At 48.3% G+C, this 18705-nt stretch overlaps 1 protein-coding gene across 15 annotated transcripts in view; it reads right to left on the bottom strand.

The window, feature by feature from the left end:
• FARP2 (FERM, ARH/RhoGEF and pleckstrin domain protein 2) overlaps window positions 1-18705 on the bottom strand; it is a 147233-nt gene that overhangs the window by 28370 nt on the left and 100158 nt on the right. For all 15 annotated transcript variants that reach the window (XR_013519199.1, XR_013519198.1, XR_013519201.1 and 12 more), the window contains one exon: window positions 5127-5302. Coding sequence is in view for 10 of the 15 variants with exons in the window: in XM_078328993.1 (XP_078185119.1) it covers window positions 5127-5302 (176 nt within the window). In the remaining 5 variants the exon portion in view is untranslated. The remainder of the gene's footprint in view (window positions 1-5126; window positions 5303-18705) is intronic.

Raw genomic sequence — 18705 nt, 5'->3', positions numbered from 1 at the left:
GAGACTCCATCTCAAAATAAATAAATAAATAAATAAATTTAAATAAAAATTTAAAAAATAAAATAAATCATTTTTCAAATACCATTGCCAGTGGCATAGCTGGTCAGCAGAGACAGGTCCATGAGTGTGTGTGTGCTTATAAATTACTAACCCTAACCCATACAAAAGACATCAAAATGACCATACGGTGTGCATGCTAAGCGTGCCTGTGTCAGAGCACCAGGCTTCCAGTGCACTTCCTGATGCAGCCACGGGCCGGACCCAGGGCCTAGTTTTCTGTACCCTGCTGGAGACAGCCCAGCTCTGAGCACTCCTATAGCTCGTAGGGCTATCTCTGCTCAAGGTGCTGGCGCCGAGCAGGCAAGCTGGCCACGGGGGACCCTCTACATCTCACCCAACACAGTATTCCTGGCAAAGCACATGCCTCATCATGGCTCTGGCAGACACTGGGTCCTGTCCCTGGAGGGCCTCTGGGCACCCTGAACCCTCCACGAGCCACACTCCATCGAGGCACAGCTTAACAGCCTCTTCTCCGTCCTCTCCCACTGCCCAGAAACCACGATCCTGCTCTACCCTGGCAGCTCGCCTGCTCTACCACCAGACTGTGGCTGGCTTCAGGGCAGGTTGGCTGTGCACACATCCATGGAGCAGATGTCAGCTCCGAATAGGCTCCTGGACACTGGCCCCTGCCCCTGTGAGGGCATCCTACTAGGAGAAGACAGGCAAGAAGCAACAACAGTCACACGTCACAGCACAGAGGGATGTACGAGGCCCACGCAGAGCAGAGGAGGGGCTGGGGGCTGGTGGCGTAGCAGGCCACAGCCTCACTCAGAGCGGACAGGGTGGCCTGTGGGACAGCTCAGAGGTCAAGGGGCTGGAGCAAGGTGGGGAGGTAAGAGGGAGTAGACAGGCTGCTGGTGGGGAAGGCAGGCCACGTGGGCCTTCTGGACCCTTTGGGGTCTACCTGAATGTGCTGTGACACACTTGGCCCCAGGATGAGAGCAGACCAGGAGGGCAGGGAGGTTCCCAGTGGACCTCGGTACCAGCTGGTGAGATGGTGCTCGCTGCAGGGCATGGAGGGGTGAGGGGTGAGATCCTGGACACATTCTGAAGGTTGAGCTAACCTGAGTTCTGACGTGGATGTAAGGTGTGAGGGACGGAGGCAGAAGGGGTGACTGCTGCAGTTTTTGGCCTAAGCCAGGGAAAGACCAGTTGCCATAACCCAAGGTGGGGCAGGTTTGGGAGGAATATCAAGAGCTGGGTTTCCAAGTGAGCAAGCAGCTGAGGTGGCATGTGGGGCCATGTCTTTTTCCCTGTCCTGCTGTGAAGTTCAGGACAGCTGTGAAATACTTGCAGGACTGTCCACTCCTCATGGATGAGAGGACAACAGAGGCACGTCTATCCCGTGAGTACAGAGCCCATGGAGAGAGCCAGCTGTGAAGGGACAGTGCCCCCCAGCCCAGGGGGATGCTGCCACTGGGAGCCCAGTGCCCGGTGCGGTGCCTGCCCCTCCAGAGTCCTGCACACAATGCCCAGCTGTTCTCTCCTCAGCTCTTCCCCACGGCTGGCAGTCCTCCTGGCTCCCACGGCCCTGCCACCATGTGCCAGCTCGGTCCCCATGGAGAAGCCAAACCACCTTTCCAGCCTTCAGCCTTCTATCTTTTCTTTTTGAGTTTCATGATATTAAAAATGACTTTTTAAACTTTCAAATGAAAGATTAAGCCCACCTTTCAAATCCAAATTCAGTAAAATCTCTTTACAAAGTCTTTTCTTGGCTGGGTGTGGTAGCTGATGACTAATTCCAGCACTCTGGGAGGCTGATACCGGAGGAGCACAAGGCTGCAGTGAGCTGTGAACACACCACTGCACTCCAGCCTGGGCAAGAGAGACTGATGCTGTCTCTAAAAAGGGAAGTCCTTTCTCCACCTGAGCTTGATATACCCAGTGAATTCCCCGGGAGCAGAGCTGGTCCCGTCCCCAGAGGCCCATGTTGATGGTCTGGGAGGCCCCAGCCTTCCCCACACAGCTGAGGGACAGGAATGTTGCATGCTAATGCCCCACCAGTTGTTGGCCTTGGGCCCTGGGGGAGAGCCTGGGTAGGGAGGGCGGCTCCCTAGCCACAGTCACCTTGGCATGGACTCCAGAAGCTATGTCCTAACTCTGGATGTTGTTCTATAGAAAGAAACAGGATGCCTGAGTCCAAAGCAGCTCTGCTTCTCCAGGGGTGAGGCACAGACAGGCTCACTCCATGGCAGAGCCACAGAAGGCGATAACAGGACTTCTCGTCACAGGTGCCACCAGTGTCTTAAGGGAGTCAGGGGAGTGGAGTGGCCAAGAGGAGGGGTGGCCGTCCTACCCTGCCCCACCCCCTCATCAGCCTAAGGAATACCGGAAGGAGACTCAGGGGCAGAAAATACAGCAGCTGCCACTCTGCCCCCACCTCCAGACCAAGGTCCAACATGAGCCCCAGCGGCTGGGCTGTGGATCAGGGATGAGAGGGCAGCAAGGGACAGACCCAGAGGAGCACACAATTCCTACAAGCTTCCCCACCTGTCCCCATAGGAAGGGGTCTGAGTGTGGAAGGGGCACACAGACCCTTCCTCTGGCACTTTTGGCTTTCCTACCTTTCAAATATTGCTGGTCCTCACCAATCTCTACTAAAATAGGGAGAAATGGTACATCAAGTGGGGGACCCTGGGGAGTAAGCACAGGTTGGCAAAGGGGGGCTGGAGGGTGGGCAGCTCTTCGCTCCTCCCTGCACAGCCCAGCAACTGGGTGCAAGTGCAAAAGCTTGACAGGCAGACTCAGCGGCAGCATGTGGTCCTCAGACCCCTGTGTTACCTTGGTCCCCCCAGGAGAGGCGTCTGCCAGCAGAGCTGTCAGTGAATCTGGGGCCAGGGTCTCCCCAGAACCTGCTGCAGCCTGGCTGGAGACACAGGCTCACGGAGTCGGCAGGGAGGGGACTCTAGCAGGGACCTACCTCTGGGTCAGACCAGCAGACCTGCATGCTGAGGAGGGGTCATTCCTGTCATCTTGGAGCCCATCGAGGCTGTGCGGGGCACCAGTCTTGCTATGTCAATTCACACACACAGAATTGAAGCAGAGCCTAGAGCCCTCCCTCCAGAGCCCAGGTGTTGAGGAGAGGCAACAGGAGACCCCACGTCAGGGCCGAGGGTCCACACATGCAGAGGCTGGGCCCGAGGGCTGCTGAATCTTCCTCTGCAGTGACCCAGCCACAAACTCCTCAAGGGCATGACCCCATCCCAGAGGTCCCTGCCATGCTGCTGTCCCCATGCCACATTGTGACTGAAAGGCTTCTCCCAGGGCCACCCACCACCAGCCCAATTATCCTCAGTCGTGACAAGCTGTCACCCTATAGAACCATCTAAATAATCAACTGATTTTTGAAATATAAAAAGTTGCAAATTTAAATTTAGTCTTTTTTTGTTTTTTGAGATGGAATCTCACTCTGTAGCCCAGGCTGGAGTGCAGTGGCACGATCCCGGCTCGCTGCAACCTCCACCTCCCAGTTCCTCGTTCAAGCAATTCTCCTACCTCAGCCTTCCAAGTAGCTGGGATTACAGGCACCAACCACCAAGCCCAGCTAATTATTGTATTTTTTAGTGGAGATGGGGTTTCACCATGTTGGCCAGTCCGGTCTTGAACTCCTGACCTCATGATCTGCCTGCTTTAGCATCCCAAAGTGCTGGGATTACAGGCATGAGCCATTGTGCCCGGCCTAAAATTTAGTCTTAAAAACAAACTTCCTCATGGCCATTTTTATTTTGTACCAAAGAAACAGTGGATGAAAGAGATTGTCATTAGGTTTCCAAAATAAAATAAAAAGACACATTTTTTGGAAACAGTCTTGCTGTCAAACCAAGTGTCCAGAAGCAGCCTTGGCCTGCAGACCCCACGCAGCAGCATGAGGTGTAACGTCCTGCCCTGCCTCTAGACCGGGAGGCTCCTCCCACTCCAGATGGGATCCAGGGGGACTCTTGGGCCACAGGGAAGGAGGAGCCTGCCCATCTGTGCCAGCCCACCTGCTGAGGGTCCCAGCATCCCACGGGTAGCCCTGCAATTCAGAAGGCAGGCCTTGGACAAAATATCCTCTGGCCAATTCAGGCATATTGAGGTGTCACAACGACACAGTTCCCCCTGTGCCAGCATGACTCCTTCCCTCCTAGAGGCCCCATCCAGCTGCTGCTACTCAGGGACCCCGTGTCTCCCTTCCCTGTGGACTCCAGGTCCGATAGGGTCTGCAAACTCCCTGGACCCTGAGTCTTTTCTTTTAGGTCCATCTGCAAAACTGTAGCTATAGGCAGATTGCACTGGGCTGGAAGAGTGGAGGCCACCCTGAGGCCACACCATCCCTGCCCCTGGTTGCCCTGTGCCTGCCAGCAGTGAGCTTTTCTGCTCAGTCACTTTCTCCCTGCAGACCCTCAGTGTGCCCTTACTCCTATCATCTTCGATAAAGAGAGACCCAGGGGGATACTGCCTCAACTTTCTGCCATAAACTGTCAACCCTGCCTGTGGCCCATGTACCCTTCCCATTGCTACAACAGCAGAGGACCGTCTCCTCCTCACCGGCGGTTCCTCCACTGTCTCCAACATCTGGCCAGGGCACCCACTTGTCCATTGGGTCTTCTACCCAGGAGCCTCTCTGGCCCCCAAAGGGGTCCCTAGCAGACCCTCCTTTAGCACCCAGATCTTTCCCCCAGTTACTCAGTTGTTAAAGTAGAAGCTTGAAGCAATGAAAGGAGCAAAGGAGGGAGGAAAGGGAGGGAGAAATGAGGGAGGGAGGGAGGGAGGGGGAGGCTGGAAGTGCCTCCCCAGTCCCAGGATCCAGCTTGACACATGGAGCCTGTGGGTGCCAGGAACTATTTGCTAAATTAATAAGGAAATTTGTTTTTGCATGAAGGAACCTGGAGTCCCAGAGGTTAAGAGGAAAAGTCTTAAGAAGGTTTTGCTAGGGAAGGTGGCCCAGCACCTTGTCTCTGCTCAGGAGGCTGGTGGGGCGGCTGTGAGTGCAGGGCCCTTCCCTGCCCCACCCCAGGCTCCCCGACCAGCATCATCCCAAGAGTGAGTGAGTGCAGCCCCCCTGCAACCCTCTGCTAGGGACGCACCTTGTGTCTTGGCTCCTCGTGGTCCATCCCGGCTCCACCAGCATCACTGAGGACAGGGCTCAGGAGTGGGGATGAGCCCTGCTCAGCTGTGCACAAAGGCACCTGAAATGCAGGGCTCAGACTCAGGGGGCTGTTCCGGCTGCAGGGAGAAGGCTGAGGACTCTCCGTGGAAAGGCCTGGAAATGAATGGGGTGGGGGATGGAGCGAGACATGAGAAAGGGCTGTGAGGCCGGCTTAGAGCCACTACCACACTCACTCAGCCACTAGCCTCACACAGTGCCAGGACTTCCTGGAAAACGCTTATGTAAAAGCCTCTATCTCACCCAATTCTAAACATGACATAAAATGAAATGAGGGTCCATGGTTCATCTACCCAATTTCAGAGAGCAACCAGTGTGTTTCCTCCCAGGACTCTAGGGGGACCTGAATACCATCCTTGTGTTTCTAGGGGCTTCTTTTTGCTCTGCGGAATATGTAACTATGATAAAATTAAGCACCACAAAGTGTGTAGAGCAAAAGGGACCACCAGGAAGGGGAAGACTTTCTATGTGCATTGTTGGAGGTAGAGACTTAAGATGTCAAACCCATGCTAAATCTGAAAAAGCAATGTCTATTTTAGGGCCAAACTTATTATTTATTGAAGAATGGGGCCAGGCATGGTGGCTCATACCTGTAATCCCAGCACTTTGGGAGGCCGAGGTGGGTGGATCACAATGTCAGGAGTTTGAGACCAGCCTGGCCAACATAGTGAAACCCTCTCTACTAAAAATTCAAAAATTAGCTGGGCATGGTGGCGCATGCCTGTAATCCCAGCTACTGGGGAGGCTGAGGCAGGAGAATCACTTGAATCCAGGAGGCAGAGGTTGCAGTGAGCCGAGATCACGCCACTGCACTCCAGCCTGGGTGACAGTGCGAGACTCCATCTCAAAAAAAAAAAAAAAAAAAAAAGGATCACATAAAACTGCTCAATTCATGATACTGTTTTCCACTTTGTTATTAATGAGAATTTTATTTTGGTTTCTGTTTTTCTAAAATACCACAATAAGTAATAATTGTTTCCTTCTTAAAACAATGTTTTTGAATAAATAGGTGCCAAATTTGCAGCCCAATCCTAAAGAGGATAATGATGAGTATATATATATATATATATTTGAGACAGAGTCTTGCTCTGTTGCCAGGCTGGAGTGCAGTGGCACAATCTCAGCTCACTGCAACCTCCGTTTCCTGGGCTCAAGCGATTCTTCCGCCTCAGCCTCCCGAGTAGCTGGGACCACAGGCACGTGCCTCCATGCCCGGCTAATTTTTGTATTTTTAGTAGAGACAGGGTTTCACCATGTTGGCCAAGATGATCTCGATATTTTGACCTCACGATCCACCCACCTTGGCCTCCCAAAGTGCTGGGATTACAGGCATGAGCCACTGCGCCCGGCCAATGATGAGTATATTTCATCGTGCATTTTATAACTAAAAACGCTTTTCTATTAAAAAAAATTCTCAAAGGTTAATTTCTAGTGTTTTCCTATGGGAAACCAGTAACTATTAAGCACCAAATTTTAAAGAGAACTCTAAAGCAGAGTTTTAGAGAAGGAATTTAACTGCTATTTAGAAACTACCAAAGAAGGCTAGGCATGGTGGCTCATGCCTGTAATCCCAGCACTCTGGGAGGGTGAGGTGGGCGGATCACCTGACATCAGGAGTTCGAGAGCAGCCTGGTCATCATGGAGAAACCCCATCTCTATTAAAAATAAAAAAAATTAGCTGGGCGTGGTGGCAGGTGCTTGTAATCCCAGCTGCTCAGGAGGCCGAGGCAGGACAGTCACTTGAACCCAGGAGGCAGAGCCGAGGTCGTGCCATTGTGCTCCAGCCTGGGCAACTTGAGCGAGACTTTGTCTCGAAAAACAAACAAACGAAAACTACCAAGGATGGAAATTTATGTTTCCAAGTGTATAGTGTTTGAACACCGAAACTACCATTGTTTCTAACAACGATTACTTAATCAGCTTACCAAACGTTTCAACAGAAGTAACTGGATTTGAACCCATGGCTGCATAAATGCCACACCATGGGGCCTCCTTACTCCACCCACAATGCTTTCAACGCAAGATTCTTTTACACTATTGTTGGCATCTTCAGATGCAGCTGCCTATAGTGACCAGTTTATAAAACCCAAACTTAGTTCATTTAACCTAACACATGTACGTGTACAGGCAATTACTGGATAGCAGCTTTCTTCCCTGTTTGTTGGGTTGACATAAGCAACTCAACAGGTTAACCCTCCAGTGGGACATGGGAGATGGAGGGGAAGAAGTCCTTATTTTCACATTGACAAATCAGGAGACCTGGAAAGATCTTGCCTGCTGCTAGGGATTCTACTTATTAGGATTCTTAAGATGAACGATCAGTGCTCATGATAGCAGAGCTTTCTTCTGGAATTTTTCACAAGATACATTTAAAACACAAGGAGACATTCATTGCTATAGAACACTTAAGCAATGAATTTATTAACAACCAATTTACTAGAATTTGCTTTTATTACACATTTAGTTAAAGTACACTAAAGCAACCTTAAAATAGCATGGAATTCTTACTTCCTCCTTGCCCCACATACTGGTCCACATTTGGTCTTTGTCACTTCTGCAGGGCTCAAAGTGGAACTGTGGCTCTGTGCCAGCTGCTGAAGTATGGATTGCTTCTTGCGTTGAAAAGAGGCATGTTTCCAAAGATGCGCTGTTTGGGATTGGTGTTCCAGAATCTTCTTTGTCCCCATTAAGCCAGAATTTCACAAGGAGATATTTTCTGTGATAAAAATTCAGAGAACCGTCTAGAAGCTACCAACATCTATGTGTTCTTCGTAACTGTATTGTTCAAGGTGTAACAGTGAAGATGTTTCACACTCACTGCTCAACAGAAGCTAAAGTCGGCGTCCACCATTTTGCCCTGTGTCCGGCCCGTGGTCCGCAGAGCACCTCACTCAGGGAAGTACAGTTCAACAGCAAGTTACTAGTTGACAGTTTACCAAAATAATTGCTGTAAAATCTTCCTTTATGTTTCAGTTGCAGGAGGTAAAACTTGAGGAAATGGTGTCATCACAAGACGCATCGAAATGTGTGCCTCTATGACCCTGCTGGGGCTGCAAACAGGCCACTCCCAGTAAACAAATCCCTAATAAATGCCTCATAAAGGAAGGACACTTCCCTTTAGGGTAGACTGCTCATTTGGAATAAACTATTTGTGGTTCTATGGAGGTTAAAAGTCATCATTTGATATTACTATAAATACTTTTTTTTTGGAGACAAAGTCTCTCTCTGTCACCCAGAGTGCAATGGCGTGATCTCTGCTCACTGCAACCTCTACCTCCTGGGTTTAAGAGATTCTTGTGCCTCAGCCTCCCAAGTAGCTGGGACTATAGGCACCCACGACCACTCCCAACTAATTTTTGCATTTTTAGTAGAGATGGGATTTCACCATGTTGGCCAGGCTGGTCTTGAACTCCTGATTTCAGGCAATCCACCTGCCTCAGCCTCCCAAAGTGCTGGGATTACAGACATTAGCCACTGTGCCTGGTCTCTTTTTCTTTTTTTTTCCATTTTGTTTCTTTCTTTTTTAAAAGACGGATGGGATCTCATGATATTCAATCTGGATTTGAGCTCCTGGCCTCAAACGGTCCCTGCCTCAGCCTTCTGTGTAGCTAGGACTTCAGGTATGCACCACGGTGCCTGGCTTAAACATTTATTTAAATGTTAGCTATAGCAAACCGTATAAATCTTGCCTACTTCAAATCACACAGACACAGATCCTACATGATAAAGTCAATAAATCTGCGGGGAGATTTTCTTTTTTTTTTTTTTTACAAGCAAGTGGCAATGAATGTGTAACTATATTTATATGCGAAGTTGTTAGACTGTGTCCTCATGCCTGATTTTGTATGGGCTGTCACCTTTGTCCCTGGGGAACATGTTTAGCTGAAGTCACCAACACAGATACTCCATGGCAAGAAACAAGTGTGGGACCATGGCTCTGAAGAGTGCTTTCCATAGTGACTTATGCCAGAATAAAGTCAGTGCCATTCAGGCTCTGCTATTTTGAATTCTGTGGATATCATAAAAGAACACCTGGCCTAGTGCTCCTCTGTCTTAAAAAAAATCTTTTTTGGCATTGATAATGCACATCAAAATGCATGCTTAAAAGGCAGATGTCGGCCTGGTGTGGTGGCTCACGCCTGTAATCCCAGCACTTTGGGAGGCGGAGGTGGGAGGATCACGTGAAGTCACGAGTTCAAGACAAGCCTGGCCAGCATAGTGAAACCCCATCTCTACTAAAAATACAAAAATTTGCTGGGTGTGGTGATACGCACCTGTTAATTCCAGCTACTTGGGAGGCTGAGGTGGGAGACTCGCTTGAACCTGGGAGGTAGAGGATGTGGTGGGCCAAGATTGTGCCACTGCACTCCAGCCTGGGGAACAGAGTGAGACTATGTCTCAAGAAAAAGAAATGTTTAGCTTTATCTGACATGGTAAAGAATCAATCTTAGGTATTTGTAAAAAATAAACTCTAACTCCGAGGTCCTCTAATAAAAATCAGCCAGAAAGCATCAGTCTTGTTCTGAGTTACAAGAGTCCCTCTTACAAAATTCATTCACACACAACTCATAGGAGGACACACCTACGACACACGAAGACGATGCCCAGCTCTCCCACTCTGTCCTCTAGCAGGACTGATTTCTGTACTCTAGACAAGACTTCAACTGCCAACATTAAAATACTTGAAACTGAGAGATACAAACAGTAGGCATGTTTTACTGAGCTCTACGCTTTTGCTGGGGTGGATCAAAAACTGTCCACTGGCTGTTCGCTGATGGGCTTCATCGCAGAGACTGCACTTTGGGAAAAGAACAGAATCTGATACACTCTCAAAGCTGCGCATTGGCTGGGCACGGTGGCTCATGCCTGTAATCTCAGCACCTTGGGAGGCCTAAGTGGGTGAGCCCAGGAGTTTGAGACCAGCCTTGGCAACATGGTGAAACCCTGTCTCTACAAAAACAAAAAAATTATCAAAAATCTTAGCCAGGCATGGAGGTGCGCACGCCTGTGGTACCAGCTACTCAGGAGGTGGGGGCGGGAGGAATGCCCGAGACTGGAAACTGGGATGCCAAGGCTGTAGTGAGCCATGATCAGATCAGGCCACCACCTTCTAACCGGAGTGAGACTGTCTCAAAAAGAAAAAAAAAAGCTGCAAATTACAAGGTTTGATCAGCTTCAAAATACATATATTTACTTTTCTTTAGACAGTCTCATTCTGTTGCCCAGGCTGGAGTGCAGTGGCACAATCTCAGCTCACTACAACCTCCGCTTCCTGGATTCAGATGATTCTCAGGCCTCAGCCTCCCGAATAGCTGGGATTACAGGCATGTGTCATCATGCCTGGCTAATTTCTTTTTGTTTTTAGGAGAGACAGTTTTTGCCATGTTGGCCAGGTTGCTCTTGAACTCCTGGCCTCAAGTGATTGGCCCACTTCAGCCTCCCAAAGTGCTGGGATTACAGGTGTGAGCCACGGTGCCCAACCTTTTTTTTTTTTTTTTTTTTTGCGGCAGGGTCTTGCATTGCTGCCCAGGCTGGAGTGCAGTAGCACAATCATGGCTCACTGCAGCTCTGCCTTCAACTCCAGGGCTCAGTCCTCCCCCTCAGCCTTCCAAGTAGCCAGAATCACAGGCACACATCACATCACATTAGTGCCCAGCTAATAATGTCTTAGTTTTTTGTAGAGATGGTGTCTTGCCATGTTGCTCAGGCTGGTCTTAAACTCCTGGGCTAAAGTAATCCTCCCATCTTGGCCTCCCAAAGTGCTCTGATTCCCGGCCAAAAGACATGCAATTTAACACTGTTATTTCAGACTGTCAGCAATGAGCAGCTCTGGCAGGTGATTTTCTTTCCTTTTTTTTTTTTTGAGATGGAGTCTTGCCCTGTCGCTTGGGCTGGAATGCAATGGTGCAATTTCAGCTCACTGCAACCTCTGCCTCCCGGGTTCATGCAATTCTCTCGCCTCAGCCTTCCCAGTAGCTGGGATTACAGGCCCCCGCCACTCTGCCTGGCTAATTCTTTTTTGCATGTTTAGTTAAGATGGGGTTTCACTATGTTGGCCAGGCTGGCTTTGAATTCCTGACATTGTTAACTGCCCGCCTCGGCCTCCCAAAGTGCTAGGAGAACAGGCGTGAGCCACTGCACCCAGTCTGGCAGGTGATTTTCTTTGTGGCAGTCTCTTCACTTCCAGAATTTTCTCAATATTCATCATATGATTTCTGAAATGTCATTTAAAAATCACAATGTTAAATTTTTGTGCTTACCTTGACTTTTTCCTTCAAGACACTGTTTTTATTCATCTAACTAGATGATGAAAGAGAAATATCACATTTAGAGGAAAAGGCAAAGTTACTTTTATTTCTTACTTTTAAATTCTCCTCTTTAAAACTCTGTAACAAATGATTCTTCAAAAAATTTGCCTATTAGTGGAGAACAATCACCGCCTGCTTGGCAGAATTCAAGGTCAAGTTGAAGGTTAACTTGAGAGGAGGTACAGGAAAATAAAACTGGCTTGGTCAATGAATTAATTCCAGAAGAAAAGGAAAATGCATGTCCAAGGGATCCCGGTAAATGTGAACCTGATGAGTTAGACAAAAACTATTTTTGGCTTCACTATTGGAGGAGGATGTCATGAGTCACTTTTACACAAAATCTGGGTTCAAAGAATAAAAGTGGGAGACAGAAAAATGGTTAACGACAAGGGGTCCAAGTACTGGTTCATCTCATACTGTGCGTTCAGTTCACCTCCCAACCTGGCCGGCGTCACTGCCTACAGGACAGGATGTGAAGATCGGATGTGTGGCACAGCTCTCCAAAGGGCCATTTGGGGTTTTCACGAGGCGACACACAAAGCCTTGGGCCACAACTTGGCAGGCAGCATGCAGTGGAGCCATCGGCTGACTGGCTGCTGCTCTCACGTGGTTCAGAGAGCTGTACCAACACACAAAGTGCTCCCAATAATCTTTGTTTCTTTCCTGTTTCGCTCTAAATAAACAAGACCTTTTCCTTACGAAGAAAAACAGGTGTTCTAACCTTCAACACCGAGTTGTACTTTGGGCCATTCATCCAGATCTGCTATCTGCCAGGTGCACTCTTGAAAACCTGGAGTCCCTATCACATGTTGAAGGATGGAAAAGAAACCACACACACAAAAAAAGAAAACCTGAAGGTGGCCTCTATGTTTTTGTTCTAATACATTTTGTCCAAAACTTTGAGAAGCATACTCTGACTTACGAATTTTTTTTTTTTTTTTTTTGAGACAGACTCTCGCTTTCTTGCCCAGGCCTCAGCCTCCTGATTAGCTAGGATTATAGGTGTCCACCACTGCACCAGGCTAATTTTTTCACTTTTAGTAGAGACGAGGGTTCACCATCTTGGCCAGGCTGGTCTCGAACTCCTGACCTCATGATCCACCCGCCTCGACCTCCCAAAGTTTTGGGATTACAGGCGTGAGTCACCGTACCCGGCCAACTTATGAATCTTTTTACTGGGACAATGGAGGCAAGGTCCCAAAAACAAATTATTGAACTAAATAAAGGGTGGTGGTTATTAGGATTAGGAAAGAAATGTAATCTGAATTGACATATTTCAAGAACACAAGGGCCATGCAATTTTTACCATCTAAATCAGTCAACTTACAGACCTAATAGAGAGATGCTTTTGAGCAGTTTCTTGAAATCAGGATTTATGCACCCAGGTGCCTCCCACTTCATCATCCTCAGGCACTGGGTACTGGGCATGGGCGGCCCCAGGACCAGGAGGGTGTTGGTCAGGGAGCAGGGCCGGCACAATGTTGGGGGGTGACTGAGGCCCCTGGGACTCATTCCCCTCACCTCTAAGTGGGAAGTAACTACTCATCCATGGGCTCTGAGGAGACCCATGAATTTGTTCTGACAGTGCCCTTCTAGAACATGTTGCTGCCACAGCCCCTCTGCTCTAGTGTGGCAGGTACAATTGCTGAGCTCCAGGAAGGGCTTACTGCCAGGTGCCTCCTACCCTGGCCACAGGTGCTCACTGACCACCCTGCCCACTGGGCAGCAGGTGCCTTAGAGCCCCGGGGAGGCACCACCACTTCCTAGAGGCGCCTGACATCAGTGGCTGCAGCTTTGTGCTGCTCCAAGCTCCCCAAAGGGTAAGGTGAGGAGCCTATTCTCAAAGGGCTCAAAAGCAGGAGGCAGTGTGCAAAGCCCTCTCCCCCTCAGGTGTGTGTGTGGGGCTAGAGAGGCGTGGACACTCCATGGAGGCAGCAGAAACTCCTGTTGGCCGAATGGGAAACTCAAGCTCAGAGTGGAGTAAAGCCCTGCCCAGAACCTGCAGAGCTGCCGCACTCAGGGGCAGGGGTCTCTTGTTCACGTCCTCCCTTGTAATTTACAGGGTGGGTTCTAGCTGACTGCAGAAAAAACAGGCAATAACAGCCTCATTTTCAGAATTAAGAAGCCAACAGCATCTGTTCTGTGCACGGTAAAAACGCAAGGACACAAGGCCAGCCCCATGGGGTGTGGTGGGGGCCTGCGCTGCAGATCCTCCCCCACACCCAGCTCTGCTGTGCAGGCCTTGCAGGCCACACCAGGCGAGAGCAGGAAGCACCAACAGAGCTAAGACCGAGGAGCAGCAAGGCACCTTCCCTGCTGGCCTTCCACAGAGACGTCAGCATACAGTAAAGTAAGATAATCTGCACAAGAATCATGGCGCCTGTTGCCTGTTTGTTGCTCAGACGCCTGTGAAGATGTCAGTGACAGTGTTGTAAAAAATATGCAGCTGCTTCGGGGATTAATATGTAAAATAATCTTTAACTTATATAAATGACAACTAAAAGTAGAGGGAAATAAAGCTAAAAAACCCATTTAAAAATTCATAGTAAATATTTCCTTATTTTATTGAACAATTAAAAATTCTAAATTAGTACATATCTGCAAATTTATAAATGGCAATTCCAATGGAAAACAAATTTTATAAGTACCACAAACCAGACAACAAAAATGTCTTTAAAAAATAAACAAGTTCAAATGTCTACGGAAATTCCAGCTCACTTTTTCATTGCCTAGGGGAATGCAATTGTTTTCATGCAAAAGATGGTGTCTCCCTGAACAACTCTTCAGGCACCGCCCAACGAGTGCAGAGGGAGGGCAATCTGCCCGCGGGAGGCTAATCTGCCCGCATCCCAGCCGCCTGTGACAGAATCTTCCATATGCATGGCCCCCAGATGAGCACCAAAGGGAGACCACAGCAGATTTAATTCTGTGGACTTGAGAACCAAATCTATACAAACATTTTCAATTCCAAGCCCCCAAGAGGACACTGACATTTTTGTCTATGAAATAATTTTTCCAGCAATGAATTTCCTTTTTGATGTTCCATGAGCTGGGAGGGAACAAGTGTACCTTGAAGACATATGTACTGGCATCAAATGTCACATCAACACACAACAGCTAGGAACACACATGCTATGTATGTCACATGTGATCACAACCACAGCACATGTGAAGTGCTACAGTTACTCCTCGGAGCAGTGGCATGGCAGAGGAGCTTGTACTGACACCGGAACACACCCATACACCGAAGCAATTAAAAAGGACCAAGTCACCCTCAGCAAAATGACAATAATGGGAATGACTAAACCAACAGGTTTAAAAGTTTTTCATATTAAATTCTTTTTTTTGGTATGCTATTGTCCATTCCTTGATCATCAGTACTAATTTAAAGATGTGTGTTAACGGGGGCAGATAATCCTAATCTAATTCCATATTTAGAGAATCTCTTGGTAATATAAAAAAGGCACATACCAATATCTAGTGATTTGAAAAATTACACAGTATACACTGTTACGTATTTTTTGTATAGTCCGTTGTATTAACATATAACTATGCTACTGTTAGACTTGAAATATTTATACATTGGCCTAAAGTACCTGGACTTTTGGAAACTTAAATACGAAAAAAGTTTGATAGCTAATAAAAATAAATACTGTACCTAAAGCAGAGTATAAAATTAGTGGTAGACTTCCTGGGTACAACAGGCACTTCCTGCTGGTAGCCTCTCATTGTAGGGGGTTGCTATAGGAGTGCACCCCCTCTGAGTGGATACACCTGGCTATGATGGTGAGTCGTCCTGGGAGCTACCAGTGCAGCCGCTGAGACTACAGGTGGAGCACGACGGCTGTGCCGTTTAAGGGTCTGGATGTAACTGAGGAGATCCATAGACTGAGAGAACTGTCAGCATTCTGCAGGCACTTTGACCTCCGCACTCTCAGTGGCCGTCTCCAGACACTTCCAGGAGCACTGGGTCGAATCTGCCTACTTCCTTCAATTTCAGGGTTTATCAGGCCACACCTCTCAGGCTGTGCACTCCCCAACACAGGCTTAGGGAAGAGCTGCACAGCACAAAGCAGAAACCAAGCAGGCCCAGTGCTGAGGCAGGGCACTACGGCCTTGGGCTGAACGGCTCTGGGTGTTTTGCTAACACTCAACTGTCTTGCACTGTCTTGTTAAGGCGGAAAAGAGCAATGTAGCAGGTGGAAAGACATAATATGTAGTGGGAAACGACTTCCTTACGGTTCTAAAGTCATGGTGCCTATACTCTCGCCTTCCCTTCCGTTTCTAAATCCCCTGTGGGTGGACATTACAACCCACTCAAAAGAGAAAGGGGCAGGAGGGCTGTGAGCAGTAACTCAGAAGAAAGCCTTGATTTTTTTTTGAGACAGATCTCACTCTAGCCTCCAGGATTAATGCCTGCAATTCCACACTTTGGGAGGCTCAGGCAGGACTGCTTGAGCCTAGGAGCTCAAGGCCATCCTGGGCAACAGAGAGAGGTCCTATTGCCATGAAATTTTAAAAATTAGCTGGGCACAGTGCTGTGTGCCTGTAGTCCCAGCAAGTATGGAGGCTGAGGCGGGAGGACGGCTTGAGCCCAGGAGGTTGAGGTTGCAGTGAGATGTGATTTCGTCACCATACTCCAGCCTGGGTGACAGGAGTGACACCCTGTCTCTAAAAAAAAGTAATAATAAAATACTATAGCAACAAATAAGAAGGAAAAAAGAAAGGCACAGATAGGGCAAGCAGGGTCAAGTGTCGGTAACACTAAATTTGAGGTGATGGGGTTCCTTATATTCTTCCTGCTTTTGTATATTTTGAAAACTTCCTAAATAAAAAACTAAAAAATTATCGCTAGAAAGTGAGGTTCCATTAACAAAAACCAAAAACAACAAGATCGATTTTATAGAAGGCCTAGTAGAAGATGCCTGAGAAGAAAAGTTATTCAGAATCTTGCACACGAGGGAGTGATGAGATACCTCTGCCCGGGGGCATGGTCCCACTCCCCAGGAAGGAGCACTCCAGCTTCCACAGCATTAGCTTTACCAGGGAGCGGCCACCCCTGCCCCACAGCAGTGCTGACTCAAAACCACCCACACCTGACCTGCTGTCCAGATGCCAGGGTGGTTCCCTTAAAAACAAAAAGACAACTTTTGTTAGTTCACAGCACCGGCAAGGACAGTCATCAGGCACACTTATGAAGGGGAGAGGAGCCATCAGCTACCACAGGAACACTAAGGTTTAGGAAAACATTTTAAATGTAATCTATGCTAATTTCTCCCCACTGCATAAATCCAAGGTTTATTTTTGGAGTGACAGTAAGAAAAGCAGAACCTCCTGAAAAGTCCAGTCCTGACCCCACCCAGGTTCACTGCCACAGCTTTTCACAGATGTCTGTTAGCCAGTGTAGGCAGCTGTGCCCAGTGGCCCCCGGAGCGTTAGGAAGGTGGGTCTAAATTACCAGGGTCAGAATGGATAACAACTATGCCGACTGAGTTCTAGCTGCATAAGCACAATGATGAGACTGCGGTTTAGGTATAACAAAGCTACAAAAACGGGAAACTGCCTGATGTGGTTAGCCACAAACCCCCGCTGGCATCCAGCCAACACTGATGAGAAAAGGAAAACCAGCCCTTGCAAGACGCCCAAGCCACATGGTCCCTGTGCGGGCACAGTAAATCCATCCAGGCAGAATGTCAGAGATCTTACTGTGTGAACAGAAATGAATGTTTCAAGTCTCCACAAGACATTCTGGGAAGAGAATTAAACTTTCCATGTGGTATTGCACTACTAGGTAAGATCAGAAAGGAGAAACAATAAAACCCCCAAACCCTATCTGGGGACTTGACAAATTCAACAGTGTCACCTAGGCCTGGCCTGAGCCTGGCACTCGTGGGTGCTGAGCTGCATGGCAGTGGTTCCCTGCCCACTCTGCCACAAACATCAGCCTTGACTTTCACGGTGGTTTAGACTGACAAGCTCTCCATGTGGCCCCCAGCAGGGCCCATGGCATCTGGTGTGTGTGAGAGGGTATGCAGGATGGGTGGGGAGGGCCACCTTGGCCCACCTGCCCTTGGGACCCTTCCCCCTGCCCTGGACAGAATGATGCCCACGGTGTGTCTGATGCTGCTTTGTTTGCAACCATATATCCTCTATACTCCCATCTAAGCTGAAGAGAAGAAAACAGCTCAAACTTACATAAGCGCATTTTAAACCAACACCTCTCCAAGACCACTCTCTACACACAGCACTATTTCTGGGTCTCAAGTCAATAATGAGGCAGTGCCCCCTGGACACCTTTAAAAAAAAGTGGGAAAAAAATGACATGGTGCCTTTGACACTGGGACAGTTCCCTTACCCCCAACCCCAGTGCAGCAGAAGACTGTCCTCCCAGAGTCCCAGTGGGACTCTTTTCCTACTTGTCTTTGCAAAAGGGTTGCTGAAGAAAAGGCTAAGGTCTAGGGGGCCTTGGTCTCAGAGTCCCATGGGTTTGACCAGAGCACACTGGAGGCCATGGCCTATGCCATCTTTCCCAGGGTCAGGGCTCTGTAGAGGCATACTCAAGGTTTTGTGCAGTGCAGTGGCTGGACAAGAGACAAAACCCATGTCCTAGTTAATTACAGGCAGCATGGCTCATCTTGAAAAGCAGCATCAATAGTGTGATCCACAAATTCTACCAAAGAGCAACACGAACAGAACTGTTTAACATTCAGAATGTATAGCACCAGTTTTCACTTGAACCAAAAATATTTGATTCCAAAAAACATAAGCTACAAAGACGAATTTATCAGGACTCTAGGCGGACTGGCTGGAGTATTCAGAGTTAAGACTGGATGCATGGATTTAATGTCATTCCAAGTGAAAGGTCAAATTTTTTGACATTCAAAGAAGTATAATAAATCAGGAAATTAAAAAAAAATGGAATATGTAGCCATGAAATCAAAATCCCTTCCTATGTTGAAACCGAGCAACTCTGAGCTCTAAACTACACAGCATGGTGAGCGGGTGCCTTGAAAAGGAACCCAGAGTGGTCAAGACAGGTTTTTATCTACTTGCTCTCCTGGAGTCAAATTCTTTACATTGTTCTGTAAATCAAAAGGGACTCTTTCTCCACTTGTCTGTGCAAAAGGGTTGCTGAAGAAAAGGCTTATGTCTAGGGGGGCCTCGGTTTCAGAGTCCCACGAGTCTGACTCT

The sequence above is a fragment of the Callithrix jacchus genome, chromosome 6, assembly GCF_049354715.1.
Source record: "Callithrix jacchus isolate 240 chromosome 6, calJac240_pri, whole genome shotgun sequence".
Lineage (NCBI taxonomy): Eukaryota > Metazoa > Chordata > Mammalia > Primates > Cebidae > Callithrix > Callithrix jacchus.
Note: the sequence above shows the minus strand (reverse complement) of the source record. Positions and strands in the feature narration are given on the sequence as shown.